This window comes from Salvia miltiorrhiza, chromosome 3 (genome assembly GCF_028751815.1).
Source record: "Salvia miltiorrhiza cultivar Shanhuang (shh) chromosome 3, IMPLAD_Smil_shh, whole genome shotgun sequence".
Taxonomy (NCBI): Eukaryota; Viridiplantae; Streptophyta; class Magnoliopsida; order Lamiales; family Lamiaceae; genus Salvia; species Salvia miltiorrhiza.
The window spans coordinates 14,704,419-14,728,517 of NC_080389.1; the positions used below are offsets into that span (position 1 = coordinate 14,704,419).

General features: G+C 35.3%; 1 protein-coding gene and 2 long non-coding RNA genes across 3 annotated transcripts; all 3 read left to right on the forward strand.

Moving 5' to 3' along the window:
* The first annotated feature begins 718 nt into the window (after positions 1–718).
* On the forward strand, positions 719–3,000 carry LOC131017776 (uncharacterized). The gene is made up of 3 exons (XR_009099857.1): positions 719–1,010; positions 2,374–2,444; positions 2,656–3,000. It is a non-coding gene; the product is annotated as an uncharacterized LOC131017776 (long non-coding RNA).
* Positions 3,001–13,917: 10,917 nt separating this feature from the next.
* Positions 13,918–16,116, forward strand: LOC131018426 (uncharacterized). The gene is made up of 3 exons (XM_057947147.1): positions 13,918–13,947; positions 14,825–15,288; positions 15,502–16,116. The coding sequence occupies exons 1-3, from the start codon at positions 13,918–13,920 to the stop codon at positions 16,001–16,003; spliced, it is 996 nt and encodes a 331-aa protein (XP_057803130.1). The 3' UTR covers positions 16,004–16,116.
* Positions 16,117–22,281: 6,165 nt separating this feature from the next.
* Positions 22,282–23,580, forward strand: LOC131017778 (uncharacterized). The gene is made up of 2 exons (XR_009099858.1): positions 22,282–22,661; positions 23,349–23,580. It is a non-coding gene; the product is annotated as an uncharacterized LOC131017778 (long non-coding RNA).
* Positions 23,581–24,099: the final 519 nt, after the last annotated feature.

Here is a 24,099-nt window from a genome sequence, read left to right on the forward strand (position 1 = left end):
GTTCAAAACATTTACTAAAAATTTTTTTGGGGGCATTCAATACATTTAGGCATTTTTTACTAAAATACAAATATAATAATAACATTTTCATAGATAATATAGTTCAACATTTACTAAATTTTTTTTTGGGGCATTCAATAAATTTTAGACATTTTTTTACTAAAATACAAATATAATAACAATAATAACAACATTTTTAGACATATAAAAAAAAAATCCAAAATTTGGGGGGGGGGGCTCTAGCCCCCCCTAGCCCCGCCCCTGCTCGTATTTAAGAGTGCTTGATTTGATTTTGAAATTTTAAATAGTTTATACTCGTATTTAGGAGTGCTTCAATTGAAATAGATTTTTGTTTTGCTGGATTATTTTTTTTCTTTTTTCTTTTTAATTTAATTTAATTCATAGACTTGGGCTTGCAAATTAATGCTTCACTTGGGCCATGTCCCCTCAAGTCCACTAATTAAAAAAAACTGAAATGGGCAAAAACGTGGACTACAAGTTCATCAATTAAGATAAATGGGCCTATAGCATGTATACCCATATATGAAAGGTATGCGGCCAAATCTAATTCCAATGCTTACAGCTCGACATTTTTTTAACTTGTAAATTTGAGTCTTATAAATTCATTGAGTTATTTAAATTCTTATGCACCATATATTTATATAAATCGAACGAGTGAGCATTTACACGAACTAGCGAACCATGAAAAATTTTAATTGTTCAATCAACACTCAACTCACTCACACTCAATAATCAACCACTTTTGACCGTACTCTCTGCAAGTAGCCCTAATTTCAGCTTCAGCCATGCCTAAAGTGACAGTCTAATCCTCCTAGACTTCTCTGCAAAGTCATTACATTCATAGAAAAACTCATTTCTCCCATTTTCACTAGCAGCTTAACAAATTAGAAATTCTTGATTTCAATATCTTTCAAATTGCTCACTCGTTCCAACCTACCCAGGGAGTTTCAAACGCAGAACAAGAGCCCACCATTTCAAGAACACGCAAGGTTTCATTTTTCTTTAACTACAATACTTTGCTTTTACAGTATTGAATAAGGCATCTCCATTTACTTTCACAACCACACCAACCTCAGCTGCCCAATCAAGAATCACACGCATACATATATTCACTGAAATTCATCTGCTACAACTGTTATACGAAAACATATATGCATACAATCTGTGTAAAGCATGACTTTTTTTATAAAAAAAAAAAGAGAAGGGGGATTTGGATGTTTACGTATTTCAAAAGAATCGATTTTTAAAAAAGAGGAGCCTTCAACTTTGTTCTCTGCTTTCGGACTTGCTGTGTCGGAGTCGGGCTGCTTAGTTGTTAGCCGGGAAAGTCGAGAGAAAAGGGGGGAGGCTGAGCTCTGCGGCGGCAGCCCTATGGCTGTGCAGTCGCCGGACTTCAAGGAGAGGTAGAGAAAGGGCGGCGGTGGCTGAGTTCGGGATCTAGGGCTCGGCGGCGGCGGCGGCTCCGTCGTCGTTCTGTTCGGAGCAGGGGATAGGAGAGGTGGAGGCAGCAGCTCGTCGCTGCTGCTTCGCCGAAGGGAAGCCGACGGCGGCTGTGTGCCCCGGTGACTGTGCGTGTGTCTGAGGGAGAGATGAAAATCGAGGGGAAGCAATGGAGAGAGAGAGGAAATCGAGGGAGATGGGTGACCGGTGGCTGTCCTCACCGGGGAAGGAGACGGCGCAGCGGCCGATTTCAGTCGGGAAAGAGAGATTTGAGTGGGTCTGGAGTGTGCGTGCGTGAGTCAATTGAAGAAGGGTAGATTGGTTTTAGTTGGGCTCAAGTGTTGGGCTTTTCTTTTAATGAGTTTGGGCTGCCTTGTACTCTTTCCGTCCATGAAAGAATTTCCTAGGAGAGAGTAACACAGTTTTAATAAAAAATATTATTGAGTGTATTGAGAGTGAATAAAAGATAGTTGAGTGTATTAGTAGTGGTGAAAATATGTTATAATTAATATTGAGAGTTGTGAAAAGTGAAAAGTAAGAGAATTATAAGTGGTGGAATATAGTCCAAAAATAAGTAGGAAATTCTTTTATGGACATCCCAAAAAGAAATGATATGAAGTTCTTTCGTAGACGGAGGGAGTGTATGTTTAAGCATGACATGATTTGCATTATGCATGTTTTTGCAAATGAGAGCATTTATGATTTTAAATTGGTTTTAATAAATACAAGCATTAAAGAAAAGTCGAGCAAGGATATTGTTGGTGTCCTTAGCCGAGAATTTGGTTTTCAATTATTTATTCATTAAATTTTGAAACCCGACGTGACAAATCATTGGATGTTAAGCACTTCACCATGACTTAAGATTAGATTTAAGAGGCTTATTAAGAATAGAATTTCTTGTATGCTTTGTAGATCAAGGGGATTAGCGATGCTTTCCCGAGATGAGTTTATGTGATTACGATCTTCAGGCTTTGCCTAATCAGGTGGGCTTACTTTTCAATTGTATAAAATATGATTGAGTTATTAAGCTCTAAATGTTTCAATGAATTGCAAATTGTTTATTTAATGAAATGCAAACTGTTTATCCAATACAACGTTTATGTGCACTTTGCTCTGTTTAAACCTCGCAAAGTTAATTAATTGAGATTTTCTTATGACCTAACACGTTGTTTGAAAATTGTGTATACTCGTCAGCTGACCTGGTGAGTTGATCTCCATCGGGCACTAACTAAGAGGCGTTATAAAGGTGCTCGGCTGGATGTGTTTCAGAGCATGAGAAATATGAGGCCTGCCTGGGTAGCGTCCCGAGGTCAAAGTAAACTTGTCTGGGTTACGCCCTCAGTTCAAGTAAACAGGAGACAGAGATCCGTCGGTGGTTAAATGTCTTATTTTCACTTTTCAGAGATCAAGACTAATTTAGGTTGGCTCGTTCAAAACCCTGACTACCGTTGTTAGCTTTATTCTCATATCTGTGTTTTTTATTAACTACAACTTCATTCCTTATTTAGGACTTGAAGCAGGTGTAATACTTGTAGCATTACATTAGCTACAACCAAGTCTCCCCATTTTTTGCTATCTTTGCGTATCAGTACAAGGTGTGTACTGCTAAGCATTGAATGCATAGCTTTATCCTTTACTTGAAGCATGTACAGCCCGTTGAGGGTAGTAGCTAGGGTTTAGAGTTTCTAGGGTTTATCTCTTTCTTCTATAAATAGAGATAGCTTTTGGCTCTTGTATCCATAACAAACGCAGCATACTCTCTTTGGCTGCCCCTATAGTAAAAAAATCTCCTTTCTTTATCTTCTACCGTGATCTCTCTAGCTCTCTTTTCGCTAGATATAGCCTAATGGAGTCATAGAGTTCTATCACTTCACTTTCTTCCTTAGAGTTCTCGTAGTAAATGAGGAAAACATCGTCGTGAAGAAGGTTTGGTGAAGGTATACGGCTGCTGCCTTCACGTTTCTTCTTCTTTTTCTTTTCGAGCTTTACTTTGATATGCTCATGGTGGTTTTTTTTCTTGGTGTTCAATTTATTTCACCATCGAACATGTTGGCATGCTGCTAGTTTCGCGCGTTGTCTACGGAGACTCTTAGACGCGATGTGTTATCCGGCAGCTCGCAAAGCCCGTTGATATGCGTGCTTAGATTTAGGCCTTGGGTTTCACCATTAATTCTTTGGTCTTGAAACCTAAGAGAATTTTTAGAAATCTCATGCTTTTGTTAGCCTCTTCTTATTAGTCTTTTCCTGAATACCGTAGTGATATATCACAGTTTGTCATTTCATGAGTTGCATGGCTTTGCTGCTTGTATTATTTTTGCTAAATCTGCCTCTTTATCGACTTATAAAGAAAAATGCTATATTGGTTTCTATAAAAATAAAAACGTCTTATAAGATCTTCCTCTTAAGTTCAGATTTTAGAACCACATTGAATCCCATTTTTTTAGAAGTAGAAAATTGTCGGTGGTCTCTGGTGGGTAGAGATTTCTCTTTACTTTGAAGTCTCTGGAATAACATTTTTTTATTAAAAAAAAGTATTATCTTCATCATCGGCGAAATGTCTAAACTTATTTTACACATGAACTTCTCGCATCATTTCTCCCTTTCCAAAATATATATTGCCGCCACCGTTGTCTCAGTTAAACGCGCGCCGCGCCTTGGCTCATTTCGAAGATTTGAAAATTTCGAGAGAGAAGCTTTGGTAGTGCAGCAGCTGTAACAGATTCCGGTGAAGGATTCGTGTTTGCCCAAAGGTGAGTTTGAATCCCCCCTCATTTTTTTAAGAAGAAACAATCACCTATTTTTCGCAAATGACTGCTTATTTTTGAGCTTATGTTTTAAATATGCATGACATAGGCTAAATAGGCTTCACCATTATTGATACCTGGGTCCTTAGTTTTCCAGTCGTCAAGCTTTAATGAAAACAAGACCTAGAAATCTCACATATTTCGTTAGCTTCCTTCATTGTCAATTGAATTCAAAGTCTTACGTTTTTTTCTAAAGCATTTAGAGCATCATGCCTTGACTAAATGATTTATCTTCAATGCTTTAAGATATTTTGAAATTCAGTTAAACATTTATTCAACATGCCGAATTACGAGCTTAAGTTTAGTTTTGCAAATTTCTGCAATTTTATTCCTGTTCTTTCTTCAAACTCCATGTGTGCTCGTCTGTCATCATCTTAGAAATACTTGCTGGTATGCTTTTCTTTCTAGATGTAGGCAATATGGTGCTACATCCAACGGGACGTCGCCGTTTTTACTATATATTTTATTATATCATCCATATTTTAAAAGGGAATTGTTCTTTTTTCTATTTTTATGTGAAATAAGATTTAATAATCAAATATTTGGATATTAGTACTAAAAATGTACGTATACACATTTTTGGTTAACCATTTTAAAAAAGATTTTTAATAATCAATTAATTGGATGAGAGTTTAAGAAAGTATGAGTACATGTTTACGAAATAATAAAAATTAAAAAATATATATTAAAATAACATCTTCACTATTATTTTGTAAACATGTACTCATACTTATAGAATAGTGAAGATGTTATTTTAATATGTATTTTTTAATTTTTATTATTTCGTAAATATGTACTCATACTTTCTTAAACTCTCATCCAATTAATTGATTATTAAAAATCTTTTTGAAATGGTTTACAAAAAATGTATGTATACGTATATTTTTAGCACTCCTATCCAAATAATTGATTATTAAATCTTATTCCACATAAAAAAAAGAACAATTCCCTTTTAAAATATGGATGATATAGTAAAATATATAGTAAAAACGGCGACGTCTCGTTGGAAGTCCTGTTAGATGTAGCATATATTGCCTACATCTAGATAGAAAAGTATACCAACAAGTATTTCTAAGATGATGACAGACGAGCAAACATGGAGTTTGAAGAAAGAACAGGAACAAAATTGCAGAAATTTGCAAAACTAAAACTAAGCTCGTAATTCGGCATGCTGAATAAATGCTTAATTGAATTTTAAAGTATCTTAAAGCGTTGAAGATAAATCATTTAGTCAAGGCATGATGCTCTAAATGCTTCAGAAAAACGCCTAAGACTTTGAATTCAGTTGAGAATGAAGGAAGCTAACGAAATATGTGAGATTTCTAGGTCTGATTTTCATTAAAGCTTGACTACTGGATAACTAAGGACCTGGGTATCAACAATGGTGAAGCCTATGTCATGCATATTTAAAACATAAGCTCAAAAATTGGCAGACATTTGCGAAAAATAGGTGATCGTTTCTTCTTAAAAAAAGGAGGGGGGATTCAAACTCACCTTTGGGCAAACACGAATCCTTCACCGGAATCTGCTACAGCTGTTGCACTACCAAAGCTTCCCTCTCGAAATTTTCAAATCTTCAGAATGAGCCAAGGCAATATATATTTTGGAAAAGGGATAAATGCTGCGAGAAGTTCATGTGTTAAGAGAAGTTTAGACATCTCGCCGATGATGAAGATAATACTTTTTTTTAATAAAAAAAGTGTTAATCTAGAGACTTCAAAGTAAAGAGAAATCTCTACCAACTAGAGGCCATCGACAATTTTCTACTTCTAAAAATTGGGATTCAATGTGGTTCTAAAATCTGAACTTAAGAGGAATCTCTATAAGACGTTTTTTTATAGAAACCAAAATAGCATTTTCCTTTATAAGTCGATAAAGAGGCAGATTTAGCAAAAATGATACAAGCAACAAAGCCATGCAACTCATGAAATGACAAACTGTGATATATCACTACGGTATTCTGGAAAAGGCTAATAAGAAGAGGCTAACAAAAGCATGAGATTTCTAAAAATTCTCTTGGGTTTCAAGACTAGAGAATTAATGGTGAAACTCAAGGCCTAAATCTAAGCACGCATGTCAACCGAAGCTTGAAGATGATGAGAGTTACCTTTCTCTGGTCAAGTTATCCCAACAGAAACCTTGATGGAAGCTAGATATGCATAAAATGGGCTTTGCGAGCCGCCGGATAACACATCACGGCTAAGAGTCTTCGTCGACACCGTGCGAAACTAGCAGCACTCCAACATGTTCGGTGGTGAAATAAACTGAACACCAAGAAAAAAAAAACCACCATAAGCATATCAAAGTAAAGCTCGAAAAAGAAACGTGAAGGCAGCAGTCGTATACCTTTGCCGAACCTTCTTCACGACGATGTTTTCCCTCATTTGCTACGAGAACTCTAAGGAAGAAGGTGAAGTGACAGAACTCTATTACTCCATTAGGCTATACCTAGCGAAAAGAGAGTTAAAGAGATCAGTGTAGAAGATAAAGAAATGAGATGTTTTTACTATGGGGGCAGCCAAAGAAGTTATGGATACAAGAGCCAAAAGCTATCTCTATTTATAGAAGAAAAGGAGAAACCCTAGAATCTGTAAACCCTAGCTACTACCCTCAACGGGCTGTACATGCTTCAAGTAAGGATAAAGCTATGCATTTAATGCTTAGCAGTACACACCTTGAACTGATACGTAGAGATAGCCGAAAATGGGGAGACTTGGCTGTAGCTAAAGTAATGCCTCAAAATAGGTTGTCTGAGGCCCAACTGCCAAACCTTGGACAGACTACATTGAATGCTACAAGTACTGCACCTGCAGCTTCAAGTCCTAAATAAGGAATGAAGTTGTAGTTAATAAAAAGCACAGATATGGAAATGAAGCTAAAAGCAGTAATTAATCAGGGTTTTGAACGAGCCAGTCTAAATCAGTCTTGATCTCTGAAAAGTTAAAATAAGGCATTTAATGGAGCCTCTAGTATATGCAGAAAAAGAGTTCTCAACAAGTTAAAAAAAATGTCGAGCTGTAAGTCTTGGAATTAGATTTGGCCGCATACCTTTGATATATGGGTATACATGCTTTAGGCCCATTTATCTTAATTGATGAACTTGTAGTCCACGTTTTTGCCCATTTAAGTTTTTTCTAATTAGTGGGACTTGAGGGACATGGCCCAAGTGAAGCATTAATTTGCAAGTCCAAGTCTATGAATTAAATTAATAGAAAAAAAGAAAAAAAAATCTAGCAAAACAAAAATCTATTTCAATTGAAGCACTCCTAAATACGAGTATAAACTATTTAAAATTTCAAAATCAAATCAAGCACTCTTAAATACGAGTATAAACTATTTAAAATTTCAAAATCAAATCAAGCACTCCTAAATACGAGTATAAACTATTTAAAATTTCAAAATCAAATCAAGAACTCCTAAATACAAGTATAAATTATTTAAAATTCCAAAATCAAATAAAGAACTCCTAAATACGAATATAAACTATTTACAAATTCAAATCCAAGTGAAGAACTCCTAAATAAGAGTATAAACTATTTGAAATGAATTTCGAGACTCGTCCATTTCCAAAGGCATTTCGTCCATAAACAAGTCTCGATGGAGCAATTTGTAGACAATTAAAAATTATTGTCGAATTAAATCATGACACGTGTAAATTTTGATTAAATATTCAATTATATTTTTCTATTTTATTAAATGGGATTTTATTCCTAAATTAAAATAAAGAAATAATTAAGATTTAATATAAATGAATTAATGGGCTTATGGACACCTAAAGCCCTAAGGCCCATGCATAGAGGCCCAAAGCCCATAAAGCCCACCACCTACATCTATAAATAGGAGTGTTGGGGATGCTCACAAGACATAAGTTGGAGTGAAGGAGAATTGGAGAGTTAAAAGAATTCTACCAAGTGTAGTCTTGCAAGAATTCAAGATATCTTCAAAGCTTCAAGAGTTCAAGAATTCAAGATCTTGAAAGCTTCAAGAGTTCAAGTGATCAAGATCTTCAAAGCTTCAAGTGATCAAGCCTTCAAAACTTCAAGTGATCAAGCCTTCAAATCTTCAAGTGATCAAGCCTTCAAAGCTTCAAGGCGTTCTTACAAAAATCTAAGGACGTTCTTCTTCAAATCAAATCAAATTCGACGTGCAATTCAAAATCACGGTTTGAAGCCCTTTGGATTTATCGTCATCAAATCAAGAACCTTCGAGATTGTTCGAGAACAAAATGGAAGAGAAGAATCAGAGGATCGATTAGAGATCGCAACCTGCAAAACTCTATCGAATTCTATCAAACTATCTTTTTAACGCACTTTTGTATTTTATAAATTGAAATACAAAACTTTGTGTTTACAATTTCTTCAAACTCCATCCTACTGACACTGCTCGTCCTAAAGAAAAATGGGCAGATATGTTGGACGATGAAGATTCTTTGGATGAGGACGTTCCATTAGATTTTTTATTCGTCCTGTTTTGCTTTATTTTTTCACGGCTCCTTTGTGATCCGGTCCCTTGTTTGCGTCTGTGTGCACTTGGTTTTTTTGGTCCTGTTTTTTCTTTTTTTCGTTTTTAATAAAATTTCTATTTCAACAATTTCTTCAAACTCCACTAAATATTCTAAAAATATCTTTATATATTTAATATAGAAAATCAGGGTACTACCTAAAACTATAAAGTAGCATAATAACAACATACTAGTAAAAATTGGATCCCAACATTCAAATTTTCAAATACGAATTGCTATAAAATTAACTAAGGTGACGCTGGAATTTAGGCTGGAAAATTGGATCGCACATTGGGTTTTTCGTTTGATTATTCATAGTAAAAAAAATTGAGAAATTAATATAAAAATAAGTATTATTTGCGAGGCTATTATACGAGAACATATTTAATTAGGTAGCAAATGTGAGTTTTCATAAAAAAAAGGGTATGTATTTGTGAAAAAATTACAAAAATATGCCCTTGTACGTTAATTAAGGGCCAAGTTCATCATAATTTTTTTTAACGAAAATTCTATAGAAAAAGTACCGATAAAAGAAAAGGGATATCCATCTATTATAAGCATAAATGGAAAAAACGAATTAGGGACAAAGATCGAACAGAAGCACAAGCGACTGATAAAACAATTAATTAAAAAAAAGGGTAAATATCATGAAAACCCCTGAAGTATACCCGTTTTATCAAAAATACCCTGAAATTTTCAAAATGTTCTCTAAACCCTCAAACTATCAGGTTTTTATCAAATATATCCCGCATTTATTTTTCGGTCACCAAAATCATGATGTGGCTCGCCGAATGCCACAATGTAATTTATATTCTATTTTTCTAAAATGCAATGGTAAAAACGACGTCGTTTCGTACCATATCATTAAAAAAATCCACTCTGAAATTTAAAATTCATTCATATCGTGTTTGAAATTCACGCTAATAATAACCTAGAATTAGGGATAAACACGATAGAATATAGTACGAAACGAAGTCGTTTTTTCTATGTATTTTAAAAAAATAGAATATAAATTACATTGTGACATCCGGCGAGTCACATCACGTTTCTGGTAACCGAAAAATAGGTGCAGGATGTATTTGATAAAAATCTGATAGTTTGAGGGTTTAGAGAACATTTCGAAAGTTTTAGGGTATTTTTGATAAAATGGGTATAGTTCAGGGGTTTTCATGAACAAAATAACAAGAGCCAAGTCGAATCAGAATCAAGCGCATCAGAAAACTGAAAAAATTAATAATTAATGAATAATAGTATATCCACATAAGTCTGGAATTGAATTAATAACTGATTGGAACATGTAATTAAATAATGAAGGGAACTTTGCATCCCCCTAAAAAGCAACTCTTTGTCCCCTCAAAAAAGGATACATATAAAATAAAATAAGTTAAATAACACACGGTGTGAAGCGTCTTTATTTAATGTTCCTTAACTGTGCAATGATTAATGACTTCTTGATTTTGATTAGGGATGTCAATCGGGCCAGTCCATCGAGTTTTCGGGCTAGCCCTATCGGATTTCGGGTTAGTCGGGTGCGGGCTAATCGAGTTGGAGATTTTTTTGGGTTGTAAATCTTCAACCCTAACCCTAAACTTTCGGGTTTCGGGCTAGCCCATCGGGCTAATCAGGTTAAAGGCGTAAAAATAAAATTATCATTTGTATTTTATTATTCCTAATGATCTAATGTTTAATGTATAAAATATACATAGATATTAAAAATATAAATTATATAGCAAAGCATGAAATGCAAAAATATAAGATATTCAAGATTACATAAACAAAATTATATTAAAATGAGATAGTAAAATTTAACATGTATCAATGCACTAGAATCAATCTAGATTATTACTAAATAATTAGTGGATTTGCCATGCACGTCTCATTGACAGAAACAAAAAATTGGTATCACTTTAAAATGAGATACTAATAATTAATTTCTAACTAATGAGATACTAATAATCAATTTCTACAAAAAAATCCTAATTAATTTCACTTTTTTTAATGAGATTGCACACACACACATATATATATTCTAACTAATTAATTTCACTTTTTTTAATGAGGCTACATATATATATTTAAGCAAATACCATAAATCTAAACATAGCAGAAGTTGTAACTGGATGCATCAGTCACAATTCCGTCAGCCCACCGGGCCAGCCCATCGGGTTTTCGGGCTAGCCCTATCGGGTTCCGGGTTAGTCGGGTGCGGGCTAATCGGGCTGGAGGTTTTTTCGGGTTACAATTTTTCAATCCTAACCCTCTAATTTTATCGGGTTATTCGGGTCGGCCCACGGGTTTCGGGATGCATTGACATCCCTAATTTTGATCCATAAAAAGGAGTCAAGAAGAGCGGACAAACAATGATTCCAACATACCAAATTGCATCGTAAAAATATACGTAAAGACTCGATATCTCATTTATTTTAACATCATTCATGTTTGGTTTACATTAATCTTTGTTTAAATAATTTTTTTATGTTAATACATCATAAATTATTTTCGAGATCATAAAATTTATGATTTATATAGAAACCAAAGATTTATTTATTTATTTCTATAACTTAAGAGGTAAACCAAAGATGTATGCATAGATTAATTGGAAATGATAAATCGTACTTTGATTATTATAGGATTTGTAAATTTATGATTACAAATTGACAATGACAATTTATGAAGTATTAAATTTAGTTTTCAATTTAGTTTTTATTAATCTTTATGTTATTCACACACACACATCTAGCTGTTAAATTTAGTTTTCAATTTGTGATAAAATTACCAATTTGTATTATATATTGTGTTTCGCCAGAAAAAAGCGTGAGAATTGTGTGCACAAATTTGCGTAAAATGCGATTTCTCTATACTTACACGGTTACACCTCTTTTTTTTGTTTTTATTATGTTAACCGTCATCTTGTTTTCTCGTGTTTTGTGACGACAAGTGGTCGATGACTATATATGATATTGATGTCTGTAATTTACAAGCCAGTAAACATATTTTTTTCTTCAATTGCTTAAAAGCTCACACTTTTTTTCGAAATATAAATGAAATTTTAATTTTTTAAATGTTATTATATAAACCTATTTTTCTTAAAAAAAAATAAAATAAAATTATATAAGCCTACAATGCTACATTATAGAATTGTATATAATTTGCATGGTTGGTTTATTTAAATTTAGATAAAACCAATTTGGAGACACTGCAAGAAAAAAAAAATGATTTTGTTACAACAAAAGTGCTTCCTTTATTTTATTTTCAATTATAATAAATTGAATTTTATTCAATAATGATATTTTTTTCTAATGAATGTAAGATTTTATAAAGTTTAGAAGAATATTTATGTTCACATATATAATCAAGTGTGATTAATGTGCAAGTACACAATATTAAAGTATGTTACAAAAAAAAAATAGCAAATACTACAATTTATACTTATAAAATTAATATTAGATCATCTACAATTTTATAGTATATTATAAGAATATATAATTATGATATACTTCTATATATAGTTATATATGTATGGAAGTATACAGATAGACATAGTCAACATATCGTATATATTTGGAAAAGGTATATTTAGGTTGGGAAATATGAAATCTAAATGGAGATTATATATACATTGAACAATTTTCTAGATATACTAAAATAGTACAGAAAATAAAATATAGCTAGGCAATGGTTTTTTCCGTGAATTTTAAGCGCACACACACATCTATAAAGTGTACTAAAAAAATGAAAATTCTGTACAAGGGGAGAGACAAATATATACCGTGTCCGTTTTGAGGGATCAATCAGAGCAACTCCAAGGGAGGCGGTATTATGGCGTTGAACTCTAATTTGGCATGGCAGCTTTCTCCAACAATTTCGTGGACGACACTTTAAAATAGAGTTGGTGAACAGTGCACCGCTTGATATGGCGGGCACTGTTCATCCAGTATATATTATTTTTTTTGTTTTTCATTTTCTTTTTTGTTGTTTTATTATACTTATTTTTTCTTTTATCTTTAGAAAATGCTTGTCTTTGCTTGATTTAATCTGTAAAATATAATTTAATAATCTCTATATTATTTATATTTTTAAATTAACATAAATAAGTATAATATTTAAAATATATTATATAAAATTTATAAATACAATAACATGAAATATAATATAAAAGCATATTAACATAAAATTACGAAAACATAAATTAAACATAAATTACAACATAAAAACACAATAGCATAAAATTACAACCACATAAAAATACAAGAACATTAAACTAATAATACAATAAATGCTAGTAAGGTCCAAGATCACTTCCAGATCCTCCAACATCGCTTCCAGATCCTCCAATGTCGCTTCATGATCCTCCAAAATCATGAAAATTTCCTCCAAACATATTGAAAGCATCATATGGACTTGAATGTTGTTGTCTTTTAAAAATGATTTTTGCTTGTTCACTTTTGAAATAATCTTGTCGAACAGGATCAGAAATATTGTCGGTGTCCATCATTAGAATTTTATTATCTGATTCCCACATTTGGAATGCAATAGCTTATTTTTTTTGCTTTAGTAGCTTTGTTTTTTGCTTCAATCTTCTGCATTTGTAGTTGCAAAATTTGCTCTTTTGTGGTTGATGAGTTTTCCATTAAATCTCCAATTCGTTTATTTCCTTGTTCAATTACTTTCAAAAAATTAGACATATCTTCACCTTTTTTTCTTTTGTTTTTGGTCTTTTTCACACCATCTGGACGGTGTGACGATCCAGAACCACTGCCACTACCATCGCTTAAATTGATAGAAAAATTAGACAATCCATCAGGTGAGATAGCTAGGAGATTGTGGTAGTGAATCTGACTGAGATGCAGACATTTGTTGTCGAGAGTTTTGTGAAGGACAATCAAACTTTTGATAATCTTTCATAATAGACCACACATGCTCGAACTTGAAGCCTTTCTTATATTTTGTGTCTAGCATCATCAATTCTTTTGCACGAGTGAACTGCATAATGAATAAAAATGTTATAATGAGTAAGACAAATAATAATTATAAAAAATGTATAGATAACTACTACTTACAATATCATTTTCAGAACAACCACTTGGATTTAGATATTCCACTTGTTGTATACACCCTTTGAGTTTTAAAACCGAACTCAAAATAACCTGCATGCGAGTTTCAAGTGATCTTGAACTTCGAGTATACATATTTGGATTGGGTTTCTCCTCGTTGTAAACCTCCCTAACACGATCCCAAAAATTTTCTTTTCTTTGGTGTATTCCAGTTTCTGAATCTTGAGATATCTCCAAATACACACGACAAAGATGTTTATCTTCATCAATTGTGTAATTAGGCTGTCGAGAAGAAGCCACGGAAAATGAAATAACAGCTAAAGAAAGACAAGTTGGTAAAAGAAGGAAGAGGGTTATTGTGTGCTAAAATAGAAAAAATAGCTCATATATATAGAGGATGATTTATTGATAAGGTATAAATAATAAATGGTGTAGATTTAATGAAATATGGTTGGACGATGGTGATTGAATTGAAGCTGCATTATTTGATATGTAGGACACAAGCTGCATTATTTGACCAAATGCTTTATCTTTTTCTGCATGAGATTGATTGAATCGATGCTTTATCTTTTTCTGCATGACACACTGTAGATTGATATGTAGGACACAAGCTGCATTATTTGATATCATGTAGGACCAAATGGTGTTGTCAAATCAATCCTTTCGTATAGTAGGGGAGTGATAAGGTGGATGATGAAGATTTAATGAAATCTAAATGGACGGTGGCGATTCAATATTTAAGATTTTCAGATAAGATAGTATTGAATTTTTTTTATTATTTAAGACATACACACGATTTCAATAACCACCACACCTATTTCTTCTCTTCCACTTATAAAATAATGCTTTAAAAAATATGAATCATCATAATATTGGTTCTTCTTCACTACTTTCTCATTCAAGTTCAAGCTCATCTGATGATGAGCTTGAACAATTAATCAACGAGTGTGATGTTGAACATCAATTGATGGGTCAACATATTTTGAATAAAAATCTTATTGTAGCAACTGGCTGAATATCAAAATGCTACAAAAATTCATGGAGGTTCAGTTCTTGGTCACAAGGTAATCCATCGTGACCAAGAAGCAGCAGCTCATCGTCTCTTCAACGACTATTTTTCTGAAAATCCAACATTCAACGAAGGAATGTCTCGAAGTCTATTCCTCCGTATTGTTGATGCTGTCAAAAATCATAATGGTTTTTTCGAGCAACGCATGGATTGCACAGGAAGATGGGGCTTGTCCACACTGCAAAAAATAACAGCTGCCTTTCGAATATTGGCATACGGGGTACCAGCAGATGCTACTGACGAGTACATAAATATTGGTGAGTCCACTGCAATTAAATGTGTCAAGAAATTCTGTCGTGCAATTGTGAAAATATTTTCTGATCAATATCTTAGATCTCCTAATGCTAGTGATGTTGCTAGACTACTTTATATTGGTAAACAACGTGGATTTCCAGGAATGTTAGGTAGTCTTGATTGTATGCATTGGAAGTGGAAAAATTGTCCAACAGGTTGGGTAGGCTCATATGCCGGTCGTAGTGGCTCTCCAACAATTATTCTTGAAATAGTGGCTGATTATGACCTTTGGATATGGCATGCATTCTTTGGTATGCCAGGATCCAATAATGATATTAATGTGTTGGAAAGATCTCATCTTTTCAGTGACCTTGCTAGACGTATCACTCCACCCGCACATTATGTCATACAAGAAAAAGAGTATAATGTGGGCTATTATTTAGCAGATGGTATATATCCCAAGTGGTCCACACTTGTACAAACTTTTCATGAGCCACGCTCTGTGAAAAAAAAGTTTTTTGCAATGAGACAGGAATCGTGTAGGAAAGATGTGGAGCGTGCATTCGGAGTTCTTCAAAGTCGATTTGCAATTGTTGCAAATCCAGCTCGCTACTGGCAAAAGAAACATTTGGATAATATAATGAAAGCGTGTATTATTATGCACAATATGATTGTTGAGGATGAACGTGACCTGTCTGCACCAATTGAAATTGCAAGAGAAGTGCCAATTCCAGATGTTGAAACAATGCCAAATGAAACAAACCATTTCCAACATTTTCTTGGACGCTATAAAAAAATCAAAGATAGAGTTGCTCACTTTGCGCTTCGTGATGCATTAGTCGATCATATATGGGATGAGTTTTCTAATTTAGAAAATTAGTTAGTTTTATCATGTAATTGATGCTTTGTTAAGTATTGTGTAATGTTTAATTCTAAGAGTATTATGTAATTTCAGTTTTTATGTTGTTGAAATAAATTAATCGTTCTATAATATTTAAATATAGCACTTTATTAATTAATTTTTCTAAAAAAATTTAAATTATTTTATATTTCAATTTTAATTTTAATTACATTTAATTGAATATAAATATATTTATTTATAAATATATATGATATATAATAATTGAATTGATAAAATAATTTAATACTAAAGAGCATAAAAAAGGAATATTCTATTGTAGAGGGAAATGTAGAGTTGATTGTTGGAGATGAAAATTCAAAAACTGTATATTTCAACTCTATAATAGAGTGAAGGGCCCTCTAAAATAGAGGAACCCTTGGAGATGCTCTCACTAGCATTTTGAGCAACCATCTCCTGCAAATTCATGCGGACTAACAAACTCCTCAAGGCATTTTGCACTCCAATCCCTTTAGTTTGACCTATTGCGTAATAACCCTCAGTAAACTTGCATGCATAGCCAACATTTAATAAATATAATTTTTTTAGATAATCATTTTATATTATACTCCCTCCGTTCACGAAAGAACTTCCTATCTTTCCTTTTTGGGTTGTCCATAAAAGAACTTCCTACCTATTTTTTGACTATACCCCACCACTTATAATAACTCTTACTTTCACTTTTTCATAACTCTCAATATTAATTATAATACCTTTTCACCACTCCCAATACACTCAACAACTTTTTCTCCACTTTTAATACAATCAATAATATTTTTCTTAAAACGCGTGCCACTCCCTCCTAGGAAGTTCTTTCGTGGACGGATGGAGTATTAAATATAATGTGCGCATCTTTGCATTATGATATCATTTTTTTAAATAACCGTTTCAAAAAAACTATAGACCAAATGAAATAATGAGATGAATATTTTGTTAATATTTTACGTGTGGAATTATGAATGAAATGGGATCTCGACCGACTAAATACAAATTTTTTCACTTGGATTCAGATCTAGACCAGATCCACCGGGTCTAAAACTTAAGCCCATATTCGAATTTATTAGCGTGTAATTCGTCAAAATTTGACGGAAAATTATTTTAAATTATTATTTTAATTATATGATACTCTCTTCATTTCGTGAAATTTGAACAGTATTCTTTTTCGATTTGTCCCACGAAGCTTAAATATTTTTTTTATATGGCAATTTTTTTTTTCATTTATTCACTTTTTCCACTTTTTTACATACCACACTTAACACACAAAATACTACTAAAATTCGTGTTGAAAAGAAATTGCTCAAGCTTCGCGTAACGAAGGAAATAATATTTTTGTATAATGCTCAAGCTTATGCAGAGCTGACCATGGTGTCACCGGCGAATCCACGTGTGTTTTCCGGCAGCCACGTCATCTCTCCATTTAGTGGTTTCCGGTGTCATGGAAAAAAACAGAAGAATCTCAAAGTTCATGTATTATAGGGCAGAATCTAAAGATGGTGTGCAATTCCAGAAATATGTGAAAATTTATGTATTTAGGGGCAATTACCCTTAATAATAATAACAATAATCATGTAAAATGTCCCTGTATTGCTAAGCACATCGCTGATGGGTATTATAGTCCTCGTCAGGATTCAACATTGAGTTTTATATGAAAAATTATCAATTAAAATATTAAATAAATTAATACTCCCTCCGTCCGCCAAAAGTGGGGCACAATTACTATATCGGGCGTCCGCAAAGAGTGTACCACTTTCCTTTTAAGGAAATAGTCCCATCATCCACTTTAATCTTTTAACCTTCCAAACACTCTTTATTTACAAAAAAATCCACTCCAAATTCAATCTCAACCACATATCTCATAAAGTGGTGGGGTCTTTTCTCCACTACATCAAAATCATCACAAATTTTATTAAATCCCGTGCCCACCTAAAGTGCCCCACTTTTGGCGGACGGAGGGAGTATAATTTGAATCTCACACCAAATTTCTTAAACTTCACACGAGATGATTTTCAGAACTTAGTTATAGTATTTCAAACTTTAAATGAGATGATGCCCACAATTCAATTTTGTTCCTTCAAATTTCAAATGAGATGATGCTCAAAACTCAATTATGATATTGCAAGCTCGACATGAAATAATGCACAAAAATTTATTAAGATTTTTCAGGCTGCATACAAGATGATGTTTAAAAGTTAGTTATCATCTTACAAGCTTCAGATGATAATGATCTTTAAAGATCCACACAAGATAAACAAAGGGAAATTTTTTAGTAGTATTTTGTGTATTAAGTGTGGTATGTGAAAAAGTAAAAAGATAAATAAAGGAAAAAACTTTTGTCATATAAAAAAATGCTCAAACTTCTGAGACAAATCGAAAAAAATGTTGTTGAAGTTTCGCAAGATAAAGAAAATATCATACAATTAAAATAATAATCTAAAATAATTTTCCGTCGAATTTCGACGGGTTACACATTAGTTGAATATTTTAACGTGCACACTCCATATGCGATGCGTAACATTAATCACGTGACAAATGAAGAAGAATTTTTGGAATATTGCTAAATAATAAACGGAGTCGTCTTTAATTATGTTAAAATTTTGGAATTTTGTTAGAAAAACTTGAGTGGCAGCAATTTTAATTTTGACGTACGGAGAAGGTCAACGATGGGGCTTAATTATGTAATAGTAATTTGATTCATGTGTAGTTATGAGATCACATAAAGTTTGTGTGAAACTGATCGGACATCGAATAATTTATTGTTATAAAAATCATTATGAAATATACGTAACTTAATCCGATCACACAGAAAAGAAATCGTAACACACAACAGGTTAAACACTAAAATATAACAAGTATAGAAGGTCAAGTAATAGCTCAAAACAATACAAACAAGTGAAGAACCTACCCATATCAGACATGCTTCTGTAAAACTAAGTCTACAGAACTCAGCAGTAATCAAAAAGTTCTACATACACGAATTTAGTAACAGTAGAATCCAATTCAACAGCTCACACTCTCTTATCCATCACAATAAGATAGAATAAAACAAGCATCCACACACATAAAAATCAAAGCCTAATTTTATGATAACGATTTGACCTTCGCCCAAGATTCTTCATATGCTCCTCAGTAGGATTGATAAATGCACCATTTTCATCAATCAAAATTTTCATCTCGGTCAATTTAGCGACAGAGTCGTTGATGGGTACAATTGTCGTCTCGACCTTTATGCCGGAAGTATAACCTTCGAGAACTTCATCGACTCTGGATTGAGCAACATCGCGGCCTAGAAGACCATCTAAGCCGAAGGCCACGTGGCGGTTGGATATGCGATCGAAAAACCGGCCTGTAAGGCGTAGGTACTCCCAGCCGTCGACATTTCTCGCCACATCGCGCCCATGCCTTTTCCACTCGTGTTTCCAGAACGTGTAGAATTCGATATCATTTGTGGGACGGCAGGAGACTTCGTACCAGCTCCTCCAACATAACGCTGCTACGAATTTCTTCTAGCTAAAAGAAATTAATTAATTAATAATAATTAATTAATTATAAATAGTTATTGTAGTCTAAAGTGTTATTTACTTACAGTAGGAAACGGGGAACTATTTTGTTTCTTTGGACGTGCCTTTTTGTTCTTTGCCTTTTTCGGTTTCGGAACTTGTGGCCAAAGGCCGTGCTTAACGACACGTCTCGCCACCGAATCCCAGAAGAGGCTCAATATCATCTTGTATGGAAACTGCTGGATGGGTGGTCCAGCGCTGCAGACTCCAGCCCTGCAAGGTCCAGCTCTACCCAGACCAGCGCTGCCCACTCCAGCCCTGCCAAATTCAGCGCTGCCCAGTCCAGCCCTGCCAAGTTTAGTGCTGCCCAGTCCAGCTCGGCCAAGTTCAGCGCTGCCCAATCCAGATCTGCAGAATTCAGCAATGCCAAATCCAGCTATGCAGATTCCACCTCTGACCAGTCCAGTGCTGCCGAGCCCAGCTCTGACCAGTCCAGCTCTGACGAGCCCATCTCTGACGAACCCCTGCCAGGAAGAGAAGGCAGTGCAGCAGATAGATGAGAGATGGAGAAAGAGGAGGTTCCTGTGTTTTTGTCGGATGGCGATGAACTAATCGATTTGATGGATGAGGATGTGATAGAGTTAGAATGTGTGGCAAATATGGAGGAGGATTCCACCGAGGTGTTGGAAGAGCCTGAATTAGCCTTTGCCAAGACACTAAGCGATGCCAAGCAAAACAAAATCTCTACACCCTCTATTTCTAAGGTTGTTCAATTCTATTATATCATTGCCTCTGACAAGTTCTTTTCCAATAATTTTACACAGGGATTTATCTATGATGCAAAATAGGTGAACTCCACATGTCTAAAAGGGACAAGCATGATTCCATCAATTCTATCTTTTGGATCCGTAGATGTGGTGGATGATGAAGATGAAATGGTCCGAATAATGGAGTGGTTCAAGCTTGAGTCTGATTTCGGATAACACTTGCTAAGTCGGGCTGGCGACTTTAAAACTAGCGCTTGGTGGGAGGCAACCCACCGTTGGTTTGTTTAAGTTTTTCTTGTTTTGTTTTTCTTGTTCTTTCCTTGTTTTTCGTTGTGTGTTTCGTGTTTTTCCTAAGTTTCGGTTGCCTTGCGGATAATATGATGCTTGGTGTGCATGTCTTGTTTTCAGCGCTGCAATTCTCAATAAGCGCCAGCGCTGCTGCCACCACCGCTGCTGCTCTGCCAGCGCTATTGTCACGACCGGCCTTAATTAAGGATAATTAATCCGGGAAAACCATGACTGGGGAAGGGAAATTAAGAAGCGGGTTTAGAAAGGGGTGCATAAAAGAATACTCAAAGAGCTTGAATACGCGTGAAATATTCCTTAAAAAGGAAAAAAAAGCATAGTTCGCATAAAAAGGGTACTCAAAGAACTTGTATACGCGTTATATTCCTTAAAAGGAAAAAGGCATCATTAGGGGCTTGGCTAAAACATTATCAGAGTTATGCTTTCCGCTGTAAACACTGATTCTGCTCGGCAGCGGCGACCTCTTCCTTTCTGAAATTAGGACAGCGTCAACGGTGAAATTAGAAGACCTACTGTCACGCCGGACCTCAGCGCGATAACAGCAACAACTCCACTCGCCATTTTCGGAGAAGCGGCGGCAGAGGCGGATGAATTTTCAGAACAGGAAACTTGAATCTCGGTCTCGGATGTTGAAAGATGAAACGAGGGGAGGAGAAGGTGAACGAGGACGACCGGCTCCAGGCCGGAGCAACGCCGCTCCCAGACGGCGACCGGCCGCCCAATTTCGAAAGGGTAGCAGCAGCAGCAGCGATAATTCCTTGAGAATCAGGGCTCGATGTTGGGGGAGGAAAGAGGACGGCGCCAGGACGTAGACGACGCCGGGGTAAGACTCGTCGCCGGTAGAAGCTAACCAAAGCAGACGACAGCTGAGTGGCCGGAGAAGAAGGGCCGATCGAGCGCCGATTTTGAGGAAGGGAGCAAGCGGCTCCTTGAGAGAGAAAAGAGAGAGGCGTGCGTCTGTTTTGAAGAAAGAGAGGGACCGAATGGAGGAGATAAGGAAATGAGTTGGGCTAAAATTTTGGGCCATTCATTTAATTCTTTGGGCTTCATTTATTTTAAATTGTTTGGGCTTAAGTTTATTTCCTTTGCTTGGGCCGATTTTGGAGTATTTTTTTAGATGGGCTGTTTGTTATCCCATTAATTTGGGCCCAGAACCATATCCCTTAATTTCACATGGGCTAGTATATATTGGGCTTTCCCTTTTAATTTATTGTGGGCCGAATTATTTTAAGTTGGGCTCGATTAATTTAAGGAATTGGGCTGATGCATATTTATGATGGGCTATTATTCTAGTCCCATTTATATTTCGTTGGGCCAGTTTAATTCATCATTTGGGCCGATTAAATTGCCTTTTTGGGCTAAGATTAATTCTTTTCAGTCCAAACCTCAATTATTATTTGGACCCCTATTTTAATTGTTTTGGGTCGAAGACTTTTTAAGTTGGGCTTTAATTCTTTTAAAGCTTGAGCTGAAGTTACTCCTTTGAGCTAAGCCTAGCAGTATCAATTTTTGATGGAGCCCAATTATTTATCAGTAATGAGCCGCCCAGTTTATTAATTAATGTTTTTGGACTTCCGACTTTAAAGCAAGCCATTATTGTTTATTTTATTTAAGCCACTGGTTTATTTAATTAATTGGCTACTCTCTTTTGAGCCTATTAATTATTTGAGGTTACGCTAATAATGATGCTTCTATCGAAAAGCCCGATAATTTCTACAAGGTCACACCTCGTTTAAAGCCGAGTTAGTCCTTTTTCAATCAAGTACAAATGCGAGGTTTATTTCACGACTAGAATATTCCGATGAGGAAGGAAGAATCACAGTTTTATTCGACCGCGCTAGACGAGAATTAGCTAAATCTATTAACGAGGATTAATAGTAGAATTCCCGATTATCGCTCAGAGTATTAGTTCATGCATACCAGATTCATGCATAGTTAAATTACGCTTTCTCATTAATTAAGAATTTTCCTCGAGGCAATGTCTTATTTTATATTCTCGTGATTAAGGTCAAGCGCGAGAGTAAGAACTACACAAGGAGTTAGAGTACCTTAGCAAAACTTTGCTATCAGGTGGGCAATTTCTTACGCGTAAATAAAATGCTATGCAAGTGTTATGCTTTAAAATGCAAATTGGATCTTCAAGTGTGGTATGCTTTATTACGCTTAAATGAGTTAAGCTTTATTATGCTGCACGTTAAATGATTTACGCTATGCTGTTTATACTATTTACGCCCTATGTAATTTACGCTTGATTACACTTATTTAAGCTTGAATGCTTTACGTTGATAAGTTTATGCTTATGTTTGATGCTTGCGTCTGTTGGGGGAGGCCTCCCTCAACAGTACGATGCCGTGTCCGCTGAGGAGGGCCTTCCTCACGGCGCGATGCCCGTGTCCGCTGAGAGAGGCCTCTCTCGCGGCGCGATGCCAGTATTCCAATGTTACAGCGTCTATTGGGGGAGGCCTCCCTCAATAGTACGATGCCGTGACCGCTGAGGGAGGCCCCCTTCACGGCGCGATGCCCGTGTTCGTTGGGGAAGGCCTTCTCCACGACACGATGCGTGTTGATGATTGTTAATGATGAAGAATGCGCTCATGCTATTTATGAATTTGGAAATGTTTAATGAGCAAAGGATATGAAAGAAACTCATGCCTCTTATGCGATATTGTGAAATTGTTAATGATGTTATGTTATATGCTTGGCAACTGCCCACTAAGTACTCTTGTACTTAGCCCTTCGATGTTTATGTTTGTGCAGGTTGAGCTGTGATGGGCGATGAAGTGTTGCTGAGTGGAGTTTTTGTCGAACTTAAAGTAGGCTCAGAAAGGATACATGTCTTCATACATGTATCACAGTTATGCTTTCCGCTGTAAACACTGATTATTTCAGTTACGCCTTCCGTTGCAAACTCTGATAATGTTTTAGCCAAGCCCCTAATGATGCCTTTTTCCTTTTAAGGAATATAACGCGTATACAAGTTCTTTGAGTACCCTTTTTATGCGAACTATGCTTTTTTTTCCTTTTTAAGGAATATTTCACGCGTATTCAAGCTCTTTGAGTATTCTTTTATGCACCCCTTTCTAAACCCGCTTCTTAATTTCCCTTCCCCAGTCATGGTTTTCCCGGATTAATTATCCTTAATTAAGGCCGGTCGTGACAGCTATACTTATCCGCGCTGCTCTGCCAGCGCTGGCTTTCTACTCTGCAGCGCTGCAACTCTCCACTCTGCCACAGACCGCGAATTCCCCTCTTCACCACCTCGCACGATGCTTCAGTTTCTCAATGCCGATAATCAGGGACGTATTCTCCACTCTTTTTATTTCTTTTGTGCCCTGAGGACATGGCATGCTTTAAGTGTGTGGGGGGGGGGGGGTTTATTGTGATTATGCTTTCAATTGGGCGAGATTAGTCTTTCTATGCTTAGTTTTTGGTCTCGAAATCTTGCTAATTTTTATGAATTTGTGGAAGAGAACATGGTTTTCGATGTGAATTTCGGGTTTGTGTTTGT